This window comes from Lagopus leucura, unplaced genomic scaffold, assembly GCF_019238085.1.
Source record: "Lagopus leucura isolate 7727_CA_CO unplaced genomic scaffold, USGS_WTPT01 Super-Scaffold_73, whole genome shotgun sequence".
Lineage (NCBI taxonomy): Eukaryota > Metazoa > Chordata > Aves > Galliformes > Phasianidae > Lagopus > Lagopus leucura.
In genome coordinates this window covers 45,952,147-45,967,101 of record NW_024962252.1, presented here as the reverse complement: position 1 = coordinate 45,967,101, position 14,955 = coordinate 45,952,147, and the positions used below count along the sequence as shown (strand labels likewise).

The 14,955-nt window shown below is 40.1% G+C and overlaps 1 protein-coding gene across 3 annotated transcripts in view; it reads left to right on the top strand.

The window, feature by feature from the left end:
• The first annotated feature begins 864 nt into the window (after positions 1 to 864).
• ARHGAP18 (Rho GTPase activating protein 18) overlaps positions 865 to 14,955 on the top strand; it is a 60,988-nt gene continuing 46,897 nt past the window's right edge. For 2 of the 3 annotated variants that reach the window (XM_042895171.1, XM_042895172.1), the window contains exon 1: positions 874 to 942. In XM_042895171.1, coding sequence (XP_042751105.1) covers positions 875 to 942 — 68 coding nt within the window. In that variant the 5' untranslated portion in view covers position 874. Of the gene's footprint in view, positions 943 to 1,395; positions 1,457 to 14,955 lie in introns of all 3 variants that reach the window. The other variant, XM_042895173.1, reaches the window with a different exon arrangement.

The following is a 14,955-nucleotide window of genomic DNA, read 5'->3' as shown; positions in this document are numbered from 1 at the left end:
TCTGTGCTCCTATTTAAGGGTGCAGCCATTCAGATAAATGAGGATATAGACCTTGGGATGTGCCAGGACACTCAGTGCTGAATTTTTCAGATGTTTCATTGCAAGTGAAACTGTTGCATTATATATATATATATATATATGTTATATATATATATATATATATGTTTACTTTGAGAAGGAAAAAGAAATGCAATAGTTATGTTAACATTGAAGCCAAACCATTTCCTTGTGGCAGAAGTGGCTGCAGTCAGAAGCTGGGGAAGGATACGGCAGTGAAGAGGCTGCCCGGTTCCCGGTATCCTCGTCTGACCCTGCTGCTCGCTGGAATTTTTATAATGCTAGATTATAATTTAAATAAAATCCGTTTCACGTAGAAGTGAAAACAAGCGTGGAATGATCTGCTGCTATTCATTTTTACATGCAGCGTGCACAGTAGCACTAGAAACTGAGAACAACCCCAGTTTTTATTATCAAAGCCATTCCCAAGCCCCGTCCGCGGGCAGCAGCGACGGCTCCGCCCCGTTACGCGGCGCTCAAAGCGCGGTAACGTTTGACTGCCTCCTTCGAGTGCTTCTACGCCAGCTGCAGCCCGCGGCCGGCGCGAGGCGGCAGGAGCGGGCCGCGGGCAGCCGCAGAGCTCCGCAGCCGGAAGCGGCCGCCGTGACCCTCCCGCTGGTGCTGCCGGGCACCCGGTTCCCGAGGCGGCGGCGGGAGGAGGAGGAGCGGGAGGGGCGCGGTCCCGGAGAGCCGCGCTGCAGCCACCGACCCTGCCCCGCTGCGCTGCGCTCCGGCGGGAGGCTGTGCCGCGCCGAGCCGCGGCCGGGCCGCCTCGCTCCGTCTCGGCGTCCGTGGAAGGGATGCGGCGGCACGCACCATGAGCTGGCTGTCCGGCTCCCGCGGCGTGGTGCTCACCGCCTACCACCCCAGCGGCGGCACCGGCGGGTGAGTGCGGCCGGGCAGGTGCGGCCCGCGGCGGGGCCCGAGCGGAGCCGGCCCGGCAGGGGCTGCGCTGGGAGGCCGAGCGCGTCCGTCTCGGCCCGGCGTCTTTTTCGCCGCGCTTCTCTCTTTTTCCCTCCGCTCTCCTAACGCTGCGCGGGGCCTTTGGCGAGCAGGTGCCGGTTGTAGTTAAGGAACAGACGCGCTTGCTTGCTGCCCGAGCAACCCGCGGTTGTTAACATTGGGCTGTGCCCGCTGTGCGGCCCGACCCTGCGCGATCGGGTGGGGGTCAGGCTTTGTGCTTTGACTTATCATCGTGGCTTTTTTTTTTTTTTTTTTCTTTCCGTTTGATTTGTTGTTTCTTATTTATTTAGTTATTTAATGTTGTTGATTGAGGTGAGTTGCACGTAGGGACGAGATAAACTTTTCACAGCATTTGTCGTTTTGCTTTAAATGCAGAATTGAAAATGAGCAAGGGAGGCAGCCTCCGTGAAGGCTGAGCGTCTCCACGCGCCTTGCGGTATGTTTAACGCCGACACAAATACAGTTGCCCCATAGCACTAACCACAGGCTTTTTTGGTGCGCTTTGTCCCTACGGCCCATTCAGACCCGTCCCTTCCTTGCTGAAACGGGCAACAAAGGTCCCATTGATTAAGATGGGACTTTTATTAATGCGGGAAAGCCAATTGAAACTGGGAAGGTATTGACGCTGACACACTGCTTACATATGCGCATAATGAGTGCTTCTGACCAAAGAGATTATAATCTCATTAAAAAAAGATAGATAAACAGAAGTACTGTATGTTGCCATGCAGTAAAGATAACTGATGCACCACGGTATGTCATGCCTTGAGTTACAAGAACAAGAATGGAGTTGAGAAATGCAGCCTACCTAGTGTTTGAGCAGTGCAGGTGGCCCCTGTTCTTTCTGAGACTCTCTTCCTCTTCAGTGATGCTACTGTCAACTCTGCTGTAGCTTCTACTGTTGTCTTAACTGCATGTTGGGTCTTACCGTGCACTGTCGGTCTGCAGTGTGCAGTGATCGTGCACAAATTATTCTGGTTGGGCAATACACATGGAGAGTGTGCAGAGGAACAAATGTGAGATGTGATCTTCTTAATCGTAATGTAGAAATGTGTAAGTTAAAACTGTGTAGGGCAGGGGATTTCCGCATGTTTGTATTGTAGCGAAGCAACCCTTTTGGAAAGACAAACAGCCAACCTATGCTGAATTCTTATTTTCAAGGACATTCAAAACAATTAATATTGGAGATTGTATTGTTTTCTGAATGTTGGAGAAGTGTGGCACTGGTGCATCCTGAATAAAGTGATGTGTTGGCTGTGCTCCACATAAAGCGCATCTTCGGAAAGCGTTGTGCTTCCAAACCATTTGTTTTTTTCTTCAGGCATGAGGAGTTTTGCTAGATGAGACTGCAGTTTCACTGATCTAATAGATCACTTCACTATTCTGTTTTGGCCCTTTAAAGGCACAGTGAGCCTGTGAAGTTCTGCCTTTGGGAAAGGCTTGCCTTATCATTGGCTCATCAAGCTAAAATCTAGAAAAACCTCCATGTGTTCACTTTGAAGTGTGACAGTTCAGCAATATTGCCTTGACAGTGTTGATGCACAGAATAGCATCAAAGCTGATTTTGGAATATAACTTTACAGTTTATGTCAGAATAATGGTTAAAAGAATATCTTACATTTTAGATGTTGATTATGGGTCACTTCTGTGTTGTACCAAGTATTTAACTAGGAATTTCTTTAGTGAAATCACAGGGGTAGGTTACCTGGTAATAGTATCCTTCCACGATACTTCTGTTTTCTCACTTCTCAGCTTTAAGCTATTAGATCCACTATCCCTATATTTATTGGCTGCCTTGCTGCTTGCATATTTATGTTACCTCCTTTTCATTGTGATGTTCTACCTACACGCCATTTTTCTTGATTTTCCCATGGAACTGCTTGGTGCTAAATGAACTGTAGAAAAGAAGAGTACATCAAGTAACTTGTAACCCATGACTGTTTCGGTGGCTTTTTTGGCCCTTGTAGGCATGTAAGCCTCATGTGAAACATGAAGTTCATTTACCGAAGCATAGACATCCATTGCCATTTAGGTTCCTTGCTAGGGTTTTTGCCTCATCTACTGTGGCAGAAAGCTGCAGGTCCTATGTCATATTTGCCAGCTACATGCAGACGTTTTAGATAATAACAGTCTTTTCATAGGGCTGCGTGTGCTTATCCTTAGGCAACTGAATCCAGACAGTCCTCTGCAGGGCTATTTCTGTTCAAGAACCAGTGTGTATATATATGTGTGGAAGTAAAAATATTGTTCAAATGATTATATGGTTATAACGCCAAGACTGGAGTGTCCAACAGATGGGAAATAAAATATAACAAAACTGCAAGCAACTAGATGCACGTGGAACTAAATGTATACATACCAATGTGCAAGGAAAATAAATTTCTGCTACAGTGCATCTTCAAGAGCCCAGCCTAAGAGGGCAAAATGAGTTATACTTAAATGTGTTTTTTTAATTTAATGTGACGGCCACTGGGAGTTTGCTTTGCTTTTCTCTCCCATCTTTGTCGTATCTCATAGGCTGCAGTTCTGCATTATTTCCTTCTCTGCTCCAAACTGTCATGTGAGTCACAGCCTCCCTGTATGCTTCCAAAGAGTCCCTGTGCTTTCTCACCAGCAGCCAGCATGTGTGCTTTTGTTGCCACTTCATGTAATTACTGCGGAAGACCAATTTGAGTTCTGCAGCTTTGCAAGTTAGTGCCATTTTAACATCATGTACTCCCAAAGGTCCTGTGTGTCTTTATATTGCTTGTTAAGAAGCAATATAATAGTTAAAATAAATATAAATATTTATAAAAATAAATATTATAGTGACTTGTTAAGAAGGACATCAGTACTTTGTAAAGACTAGAATGTAGCTCTTCTTCTCCAGAGGCAATGTACTTATGCGCACACTCACTTATTTGCTGTATTTAAATATATAGCCAATATATAAATATATAAATAAATATATAAACCAAATATAGCATTTGGTTTGCTGACACTCACTTGCAAAATGAGAACAACAAGCTCAGTTTCCTTTAGATGGAACTAAAACCCAGACTAGTTCTGGAAAGAGTGCTGTAACCCTTGGCTACTGTAAAAGAGAAGTTTGCCACCTCCTCGGATCTCCTCTGTCAAATGACACCTGCCAGCTAGCATCCGAGGTCTCTGAGATTCACTGTATTGCTTCGCTGCTGAACTCATGTGAATTTGGGAGATGTCAGCAGAAGGTGGGCAATGCGTGACAGTGGAACCGGGTGGATCAACCTAAAAAGAAATCTAGTAGTGAACAGGAATTCATACCTTCTGCGAAGGGCAATTTCCATTCTCATTCCTTCAGAGAGAAAAGCTCTAATTTCTTTCCCTCTCTTTTCCCACCAATGGCTTGCTCTTGGAGTTGAAATCCAGTACAAAGAACTAAAGCACAGTGAGAGATGCATGTGATACTAAGTATGGAAGCAGCAACTGCTGTGTTGTGATGGAGCCTTGTCCACTTTCTTTTGCAATCTGTTCGTACAGCACAGATTTTGGATTTTCCACATATATATCATCTCAGCATTTGTTGTTCCTACCCCCTGTAACCTGTCTGCCATGACACCAGTATGGGTGGCTTAGCACAGTACCTGCTGTGTGTTGTTTTGCTTATGCAGAGCAAAGATCCATTGTATTACAGCTGACTTCATAAAAATCATAGCAATTTTCTTTCTACTGAGTTTATATGAACTATAAATATATGAACGTCTATAGTCTATATGAATGCAGATCTTTCCTGCCTTGAATTTGCCTGCTAATTTGAATGTTTATTGTATTGTAATTTGAATGTGTATTGTGTTTATTGTCAGTGTACTAGAATAGAGCTAATAGGCAACAGTGTGCTAAGTTTTTGTTAAAATAGTTTTTGTGTCTTTTGTGCTGTATGTGTGTATAAATATATAGTGTACTGCAGACCCCTAACATGTTGCTTAGTTACCAGTGTATTAATCCCAGTAACTTGATCTACAGACAGCACAATGCAGTAGCCCACTATTTCCAGCTTCCCTGATTCCAAATTCCTGCCTTCTCTGGTTTCCCCTTCCTCATTTTGCACTTTATTTTTCTTTGAATTTAGCTGGCTTCTGCCTTTGGAAAAACACAGCAAACACCAGTGAAGACCTCCTACTGTCAGTTAGCCTATTGTTGAGCTGCTGCACAATTTTATTTTGGTAGCTTGAATGAATAATTGTTTTTTATTCTGTATGTTCCTTCAGTCTAAAGAATTTTTTTTTTTTTAACGTGTGTGTGTGTGACTTTTTTCTTTTCTTCCTCCAATTTTCAGCATCCTCCTTTACACATCCTTCTTTCCTATTATTCTGCCTCTTCCTCCCAGCCTGAATTACTTGGAATACTTCAATGTCAGTCTCATGAGTGGTTATCCGCACAACTAAAATCACTTTTGTGCTGCTAGTTTGCCCCTCATTCAGCTGTATAAACTGCAGGCACACTTGTTTTTCTAAGGATCCTGTTGGAACTCTCTTTGAGTTGCATCTCCCTTCTGCTCTGCCTGAGCTCTTCATCAGGGCTGTCCTTGCTGTACAGACATGGTCACTGGTTCTTGCACTTAGATATCTGTTTATCATCTGTCAGTGTTATAAAACAACATTATTTCAATAAGCTCAGTTCACTAACTGACCTAGATCATTCTGTGTCATGGATGAAGATTGGATTTAACGCCCTTTGCTATCAGTGAAAATAGCCTATTCAGTTCTACTCTCAGTCAGGCCCTTAAGTAGGTCTCAATGAGAGTATCTGTGCTGAATCAGTGGAACTGCATAGCAGAGGAAAATCAGGGCTCTCTGTGCACTGGGTTTCTTTTTTATTTTAACAACATACGGAGAATGAGATGACATGCTGGTCTAGCTATAAGGAATGTGAAACATAAGGGCCTTTTGAGCGTTTTAATTAAGGACTTTCTCAAGTGTGCACAAATTTAGATGATGAAGAGCATAATACAAGACATTGCTAGATGTGCTGTTCTAAGCATGTAAACCTTGTGCAGAGCTAGAATGCAACTGACCTGCAGAACAGAGTACTGTGGGAGTCTTGTAAATCTGAACTTCAACATTAATTCTAAATGTGGTATCAAATTAATTTATTTTTTTTTTTTTTTGTTTCTCTAACTTATTCTTTGAAGAGTGGGGCTGATGGATTTGGTCTAGAAAAAGACCAATGGCCTTTTCTGCCTGCTGCTGTTGGCACTCAGTTAAGACAAGTTAATAATCAGTTGTTACTGCCGATACTTTTGTTTCATAGCTGTCCCCAGAAAGGATGAAGCTGAGTGGTTTTAAAGGCTGTTGGTACATGGTTCAGCCTGCAGTGCGAGTGCCCCGCTCTGTAATTGCTCTTTTTTACTGGAGTTACTCAGTATCTGCTTTCATTTTTTTTTTTTTATTGTACAAATCAGAATACTACAGCTGAACTGAGGCCATAATTCCAGTCACTGATACAGAGAAGTTACTCTTGTGAGTGGTATTGCAGATTCCTGTTTTGTATGGGTCACTGATTGTCACTTTATACTCCTCAGTAAATGAACAAGACTAGGGATGAAAAATTCCACACTAGTAAGCCTTGAGTATTTTCAATGTGACAATGGGCTGTTTTGTGAGGACTGCTTGTTTTTCAGTGAACCTATCTCTGCCTTGGAATCTTGATCTCAAAATGATCATGTACAGGCAGGGAATTTAAATATTTCTAGCCAAACAGGGAAAAAAAGGTTGTGTTTTTTTTTTTTTTTTTTTTTCTACTTTAAAGTGTTTGGCCGTGTAAAAATCAAAATGACTTGACCTATTTCATAAAGTACAATTTTAGCCACTATTTTCTGAGGTGGTTTTGGTGATATTCCAAACAGTGTAATAAATTAACACATCAGCAAAAGCTGAAGCTGTGCGCTTACTCTTTGGTTGTTGTTTTCTGCTGTCATCTATCACAACAGTATGAAAGTGAAAACAGGAACAGTCAGTTAATTGGTTGTACCTTCTCTGATGATCATCTGTTCCAAGTTCTGCTTTGTTCTGTAAAGCTGTTTCTTGCCCTGCTTCCTGCAGCATCCCAGTCTTCTTCCTGTCCACCAGTCCCAAAGTCACCCTGGCAGTTTTTGTGTGGGCAAGGGGAAGTCGTATACTTTGACTTCACTTGCCTATTTGAAAACCAGGGGAATACTTACATACTGAAGTGAATAGGTGAGAATTGTTTTGTCGGTATTTAATGTGTGACATTTAAAGTACCTTTTTTTTTTTTTTTTTTTTTTTTTAACATATTTTTTACTATTTTTGATCTGTTGTTTGTTTTTATCCAATTGCCATGTCACTGTCAGAACAATAGCTGATTGGACTTGAGGCCAGTATTGAAATGTTCCCTCTGTTAGAAATTCTCTGCCTATATTAAATTATGTCATCAAGGTCCAGAAGTATACTATATTGGGAGGTAATGGTGAGATTTGTGACTTATCTGAGAGAGTGCATGGCTATATTTCAACTGGACAAATGGATCAGGAAGCTCTGTTATGCTTGTAATTTCCCACGTAGTCATATAGTGATTGTGGTTATAGCCATGGTTATGAGTCTGTGATCCTAGATAGAAAGCAAGGAGCTTGGAGCAGTAACTGAAAGCCTCAGCTGCTGAACAGCAAGGGAGTACTGGTCAACACTGTCACCTACACAGTCATTACTCATTTGGTAGTCATAGTGGGAGACCAAAGCTGTGGTTACCACGGGCTAATGGAAAGTGGTTTCTCTCTTGGCCATATGAGTGCCAAGAGAATGATAGATCAAACAACATTCATTGTATAGCTTCTAGAGCCTTACCACATTGTTTTCATTGCCACAATTAGATAAACACTGGTAATAGCATTGCTTTTTTGGAAAAGTCCTTTCTATCAGCTGTGTTTGCAGATGATGAGCATTTGTGTCCTACTAAAATAGTTCTGATGGCTTAGCTGTATTGTCCTCATATTTCAGGTAGACTTGAGGAATATCTTTTTGTTCTGTTGAGATAGAGCTAGAGCATCTCTCAGAGGAGAGGTGCACACTATTTCCTGAAACTTTTTCTTTTCATTTCAGAAGCCTTCCAGAGCTCAAACCAGCAGAAATTTTGACGTGCAGTGACAGTAGGTATAGGCTATGGTCAAATTAGGCTAAGATGAATGGAGGTTGCAAGGAGTGGGGACATCACTGCAAGTGGAGTTTGATTCCACCTCTCACCTACACATTTTTCTTGTCCTGTCATTGGCATTTCTGATCTCATTGAACTAGGTTGAGCTGCATAAAGAAAAGAATCCCTCTGTCAGTAGGTTTTTTTTGTTTGTTTGTTTGTTTGTTTTTTGCAAATGTTGTTTTCAGACATATTGGTTTCTTCATCTGGCTCAGCAAGCAATGGCAGTGATGATACTGACACGACAAAAGTAATGGGGGCCCACAGGAGAGGAAAGGTTTGACAGCTCTCACTGGCAGCAGCCTTCATCTGTGTCAGCTTAATGTGATTATTATGGAGCCATAATTTGTCAAGATCATTCATTTTTATGAGTCCCAGTACTGACTATGACCACATTCTTTAAGAGATTGGTCTGTTATAATATAAATTTATTGGTTCAAGTTTGTTAAAAAGTATTTGATGACTTAGCTTTGTACTGACGGATTCTTAGCCAATTCAGGAGCAGTTTGGACTTTAGCAGCCACTCTGAGTGTAGGCTGTATTTCTGGCTAATTTTGTCCATACTCAGACCATTCAGTGATTCAGTAGAGTGCGTGTCTTCTAGCTGTAAAAGGCATGTTGATTGTGAAAAGAGGTCCTTGGGATCCAGTGGCATTCTCTGGTGAGGAATACCGCGGAGCACTTGCACTTTTTTCGGAGTCATAATGAAGGCAAAGCAAGCTCTCCATGACTAACTGCATAGCACAGCGTGCTTCACAAAAAGAAACAAAAGCCCAACTTTGATTCCAGTGTACTATAATGAGGTCCATTGCAGCTTCTAAATTATAATTGTTTGTTGATTGATAAGCTTGTGAAAGCTTGCTAATTGATGCTTTGTTTAAACACACCTTTCTTTACTCTGAACTTTGCACCACAAACATCACCTCAGTTTCATAGTACACGCAAAGTACTTCTTATTTGTGATAGTGCTTTGATGTGTAGTAAGAATCATGCATTTGGTTTACTATAAGGAGCACAGCCTAACTTTTCATTGCAGTAATGTTTTAAGGGTAAAAGAGACTAAAGGAGTTAAATAGTAAAAGATTACGCAAATGTCATTAAAATATTATGTACTAATTAAAATGTCAAAGTAGCTGTCCAGTGACCCAAATTCTTCCTACCTTTTTCTTTCAGAGAAGGATATTTGCACTGTGGTACTTGTTCTTCTTTGAGGTAAAAACATAGAAAAATAAATATGTGGTCTTTTTTCTCCTTGACAGGAGGAAGCGTTCATAAATTTTTCCATAAACTTTATGAGCTTCATGCTGTGGAAGCTAGTATTTGGCACTTTGTACTTCAAATCAGAACACAGCTTATGAAAATATATGATATTAAAATCAGAGTGATCACAATATTTAGTTTTTTGAACTTTTAAAGTGATTGTTTAAGCTTAGTCATCCTCTCTTAGTGAGTGTAAGGTACACATTCACTTGTATGTTTTCACTTACTATTCATTTGCAGAATTATTTGATAGATATTTCATTAAACACAGACCTCAATATGGACTGCCATAATTTCTGTCTAGAAGTTTCAATTTCAATATATGTAGGTGTTTAATCTGTGAAATACAGGTAAGGAACAAACTGAGTTGCTGTTGAATAGTTTTGAAGAGTGTGCAAAGGGAGCTACAGCTACTTAGCTGGTGAGAGCTGGGTGCTGGCAGTTAGGGTGAGAAATGCAGCTGGAGCCAGACTGTCAATCAGAACCTCTGCATAGGGCCACACCAGTGAGAAACAGGGCAGGGTGTGGCAGGACAATAAACACTGATTCAACATATGCAATTTTACATGACAGTCCTTTCCAGCTCTTCAGATAGCGTATTATAATCTGAGCTTCCACCTAAAATGTAATGGGAGCCTTCAGCCAGGCTCTTGGCTGCTCATTCAGGCTGGCTATCTTTCCTCCCTTTCCGTTCCCTTAAATTGCAAGCTTTTGCCACTGACATAATTTGATGTTTTCAAATTAATTGGAATGGAGTTTTCGCATAGCGCTTAATACTGCATGCATTGAATTTATTTATTTTTTCCTGTTCACATGTGATCAGGTATAAAAATATCTGGTATTTGTTTGTTGAAGATGCGCTTCATAATTTGAAGATGTCTGGCATTGGGAAATTGGTCCTGTGACTAACAGTTGAGTAGCACTCGACAGTACTTAACATTTTTGTTCTTTACACACAGTGTGCATGTATGGCAAAAGAAAATAGGAGTTTATAGAAGCATTGGAATATGGATTATGCCTCATCTGAGCATTTCCTTTACTGAGGAAATTATTCACACCTGAAGTTGAAGTCAGGGTTATCTAAAGTTGACGTCAGGGTTTTAACCACTGTAACCACTGTAACATGTAGTTACATGGGGTCATTTTAAAGAGTACAGTGAGTGTCATGTCACTTTTCACTTCGTTTTTTTTTTTGTTTTGTTTTGTTTGGTTGGTTGGTTGGTTTTTTTTTTTTTGCTGCACTTAAGTGTTGTGTTGGGCTATGCAGGGTAAGACTCATGGATATTGTCTGTGTTCCACTCATTCTGAAAAAGCTGATTGGTGCTTCGTTACAGTGTTGCTTTATATAACTGATTGCCATCTTGTGAAATAGACTGGCAACTTTTTAGAACAACGTATGTATGTATATATGTCTATAACATAGAGAATGAGCTGAAAAAACGTATGAACTACCGACATGGTGGTTTAGAAATTGTTATCTCTCATGTTTGTAAGATGTTGCTAAAGAAAGGAGTGTTAGTTAGGAAGGAAAAAGAAGCAATTTTCCTAAATAATTTTTATTAAGAATTATCATTTCAGTATCTAAAACATTACATATATATATATATATTTAATAGCACTACTTAAGTCCCCGAATTCTTGTGGCTTTGTTTATGTCTTCATTTCAGTGAATTTAGTTTAATGTACTGTAAGAGCTCTTTTTCCAGCAATTTTTTCTTCGGTTTCTATAATTCTTAAAACTTTTTTTTTCTCAGCTGCAGAGCAAGCAGCCTTTGTGTGCTATGACTACCAGCCCTCTGTTTCGATCTAGCTTTGTCTGTTTCTTCTTGCATTCTTAGAATGTAACAGTGGTCTTCTGTGGTGGTGTTCAGTTTTGGTGAACTTGTTGTGCCCACATGGAAGAGTCTGCTGATCCAAACAAGAATCATATTTAAGAGTAAAGAAAAACAAAATGTAATGCTATTGGAGGAAGCAAGAAAAGCAAGGATTACATGAGAAAAATACTAGATCAGCTAACATATGGGGTTGTTTTGTAGCGTTTGTTTTTTATTTTGAACACCTAGTTCTATTAAATAATTGGTTATTTACTTTGTCTTCTGCATGTTTTATGTTTGCTCTTTCTTCTTTTCAAGTGTTTGTTTCTTTTTGGTTTTTGTTTCTTTATCATTTATTTTGTGTTATGTTTTGTTTTTCTCCTCTCCTGGAACAAAGCAAAACTTCTTTTCATTCCTTATTCCTTATTGGTGGAAGTTCTGTCACAGTGTTCAAGTTCTGATATCCACACCTTGTTGGCAGCACAGCTGTGGATACTGTGGTAGTCATTAAGTGGCTGAGGATCCTAGAAAAGGAGACCCAAACTGAGAACAGATGAGTTACTCTAGCTAATTACTCCCTGTTGTTCCTCAAGAACCAGAACTGGAAAACCTGTCATTTCTTCTACAGTGTCATCTCTGTACTAGATTAGAGGACGTTTCCATCACTTGTGGAAAGTTTTTCTAAGCAGTGAGAGTGAAACAACTGAGCAGCTGGAGCTCTTAAATTACAGACCAGGCTTTTATGACAAGCTACCACTAGTTTCCAAACTTGCTCATGAAAGCATTTGTATATCCAAATTGGTAGCTGTACGTCTGTATACTTTGTAACTGAAAAGACATTTTTATTCATAGAAGAACCACTAAAGCTTTGCAGGGAGCTTGGTTGAAAAAAATGAACATTTTTATATCTTCTCTGCCAGTATTTGGGAAACACAGATGATAGCAATGGCAGAGGTAGGACAGAATCTGTGCTTCTGAGTAGCTTCCTGTTTCCTTATTTGTCTACTGACATGTAAAGACTACCAGAAATATGAGGTGGGAGGGAACATATTACTGTGGTTTTGTTTTATTTAGTGGGGTTCCAGCTGGGTCATAGGACACTGAGCCTTTGGAAGTGCTCATTAGTGTGTGTAACAAAGAGAACTGCCTACAATTTATCTGGATCAAATATTCTCTGAGAATCTTAGCTTAGAAAAAAGGATTTAGTAGGCAAGGAGAAGTTGCAAAGGCTCTACAGAGTCATGTCATTAGCAGTTGCCCTTGAAGATAAAATGGAAGAATTGTGTGTGGGTGCCATTTTCAACCTCTTTTCTTCTGATGAGATGGCCAGATTTTTCTGCTGTCTCCTTTGTGTGGTGGATTTTTGGGGTGGGGCTGTATGAAGGACATAGCTGGATCAGGGTAAACCTGCATTGTCCTCTGCTTTTACTGTGTCTCTTTCAGCATGGCACAGAGCAGATCTCCCTTATACAGCAATGTATGCAGCTTTTCTTTGTGTCAGCTTCTCCAAGAGTAGATGACATGACTGTGGTCGCTTCTGAAGTTGATGTCGTTTGGCCTCAGAGTCACTGTTGCAAACATCTTCCTGATACTTGAACCAAAACTACCACCAGAATATTTGTCTTTACTGGGCCATTGAATCAATGTGCTTCCCTCCACAGCTCTTTCTGTAGGCAGCTCTGCTTCCTACTCTCCTATCTCTTCCAGCTTGTGCAAAAGCATTGCTCTGCTTGGTCTTAGTGGGTCTTTATTGGTTTGTTTGGGTAATGAGAACAGTTCCCTTACAAAATGTGTTGAGACTCTTGCAGGATATTCATGTCTGCTGTTTAGGAATGCTCATACAAATTCATTACAATTTATTCTGAATTTAAGGATTACACTGTGATAAATTAACATAAATGTGTGCCAACTTCCTTCAAGCACAAACAAAATTACTGAATAGTACTGTAGGTCTTACATTAGTAACTAACAGGGTTATAGGTCTAATTAGCAGGTCCTTTAACATGGTAAGAGCTAGTGCTTTTAAAGAGCTAATTGCTTTTAGAGGCACAAAAGTGTCTCAGTATCATTTCAAGGCTGTGACTGTACTTTACTAGATGGCTGTGACATTTGCCACCATAGTTTAAATCGGGCTTTGTTGACATGCTTTTTATTTTTTTTTCCCCACTGTGAAAAGAAAAATAAATTATTTAAATCTTCCTTCTCTGTGCCTCAGTAATGGAATTACAAATACTATATCTATTTCACTTTCTACTTGGTGCTCTTTGATATTTGTAAGGTCTGAAGTAATCTCACACAGGTTTTATTCTCTTCTTTGTGAGATTAGTTCCAGTGATTCTCTTAGGAGATTACACAAAAAGGACACTTTAGAAACACGTAGGATGTATTTGAATATTTTTCTAATAAGCAGCATGAGAGTTGCTATAGAGAACATATTTTGCATATATATTTTTAATTTATATTAGTTGTAGAGAATAAAATAATTAAAACTGCAGAAGGTAACAAAAATGTCATATGGAAACAGGTGACGTAGAAGGCATATAGATGGAATGAGAAAAGCAGATAAAACATCATGGAAAAGATAAAAAAAAATAGGACAGAAGAGATTCAAGTGAGACCATTCTTTTCCTTGTTTCTCTAGCCATGTGCAGTATTTTTTTGGTTATAACTGGAGTTTTAAACAAAGAACTGTGTGAAAAGGAAGTGTAGTGAATGCTCGATTTGGAGACTGACTTCTGTTTTCGTTCAGTGGAATTCAAGCTTCAGTAATGATTTCCAGCTCCTCTGAAAGTGCTCATGAGTTGCTGAGGTGCTTCTAAAATGGTGCCAGTGGTGTGACTGTATATGTAGTGTTTACCCCTCTGCCCTCATCTACATGTTTTTCTCTCTGGTGAATTTGGATTTCCAGCAATTGTTATTGTCCTTCATAAAATATATGCTTTTGAATAAAAAAATTCTATGTATGGGCCAACAATAGGATTACATTTGCAAAGTCTTTCAGAGTCTTAATTCAAGTATTATGAGAGTTAAGAGGTTCAGAGTGGCAGAACCTGAGTCAATAGTCTACCTCATTTTGTCAAGGAGATGTAAAAGCAAAAAAAAACTTCTGATGCTACTTCTCAGTTAAGCTGATAGTGATAATATTGCACGTCTGTTAATACATGATCCTTTTTACTTAAAACTCCAGAACTGGGTTCCGTGAGGCTCATCTTTTACTAAAAGAAATAAGCAGGCTTCTTTATTTTATGTCTGAAGAATAAAGCTACAAACGTGCAGTGAAAGTTTTTAACAGCACAGACACGGGAATTCAGCAGGCACCCCAAAAACAAGGAAATGCAACTAGTCCAGTCAGTTTTGGGAGTTACAGGCTTCATGGCTGTGGTTGTTGATCCTGAATTCTAATTCTCCTCTTTTGAAGAGTGGAACAAGATCATGTTTATTCTTAAACAGTCTAGACTGTTACATCAAGTAACTGCAAATCATAGAATCATAGAATGGCCTGGGTTGGAAAGGACCTCAAAGATCATCTAGTTTCAACCCCCCGTAATGGGCAGGGTCACCAACCACTAGACCAGGCTGCCCGGAGCCACATGTTCTGGCTAATAAATTATCTCATGTACATGTACACAGAGGGCAGTGATCTGCAACACCATTTTAGATGGGGTGTGTATGCATATCAGCTCACTATAATTATAAA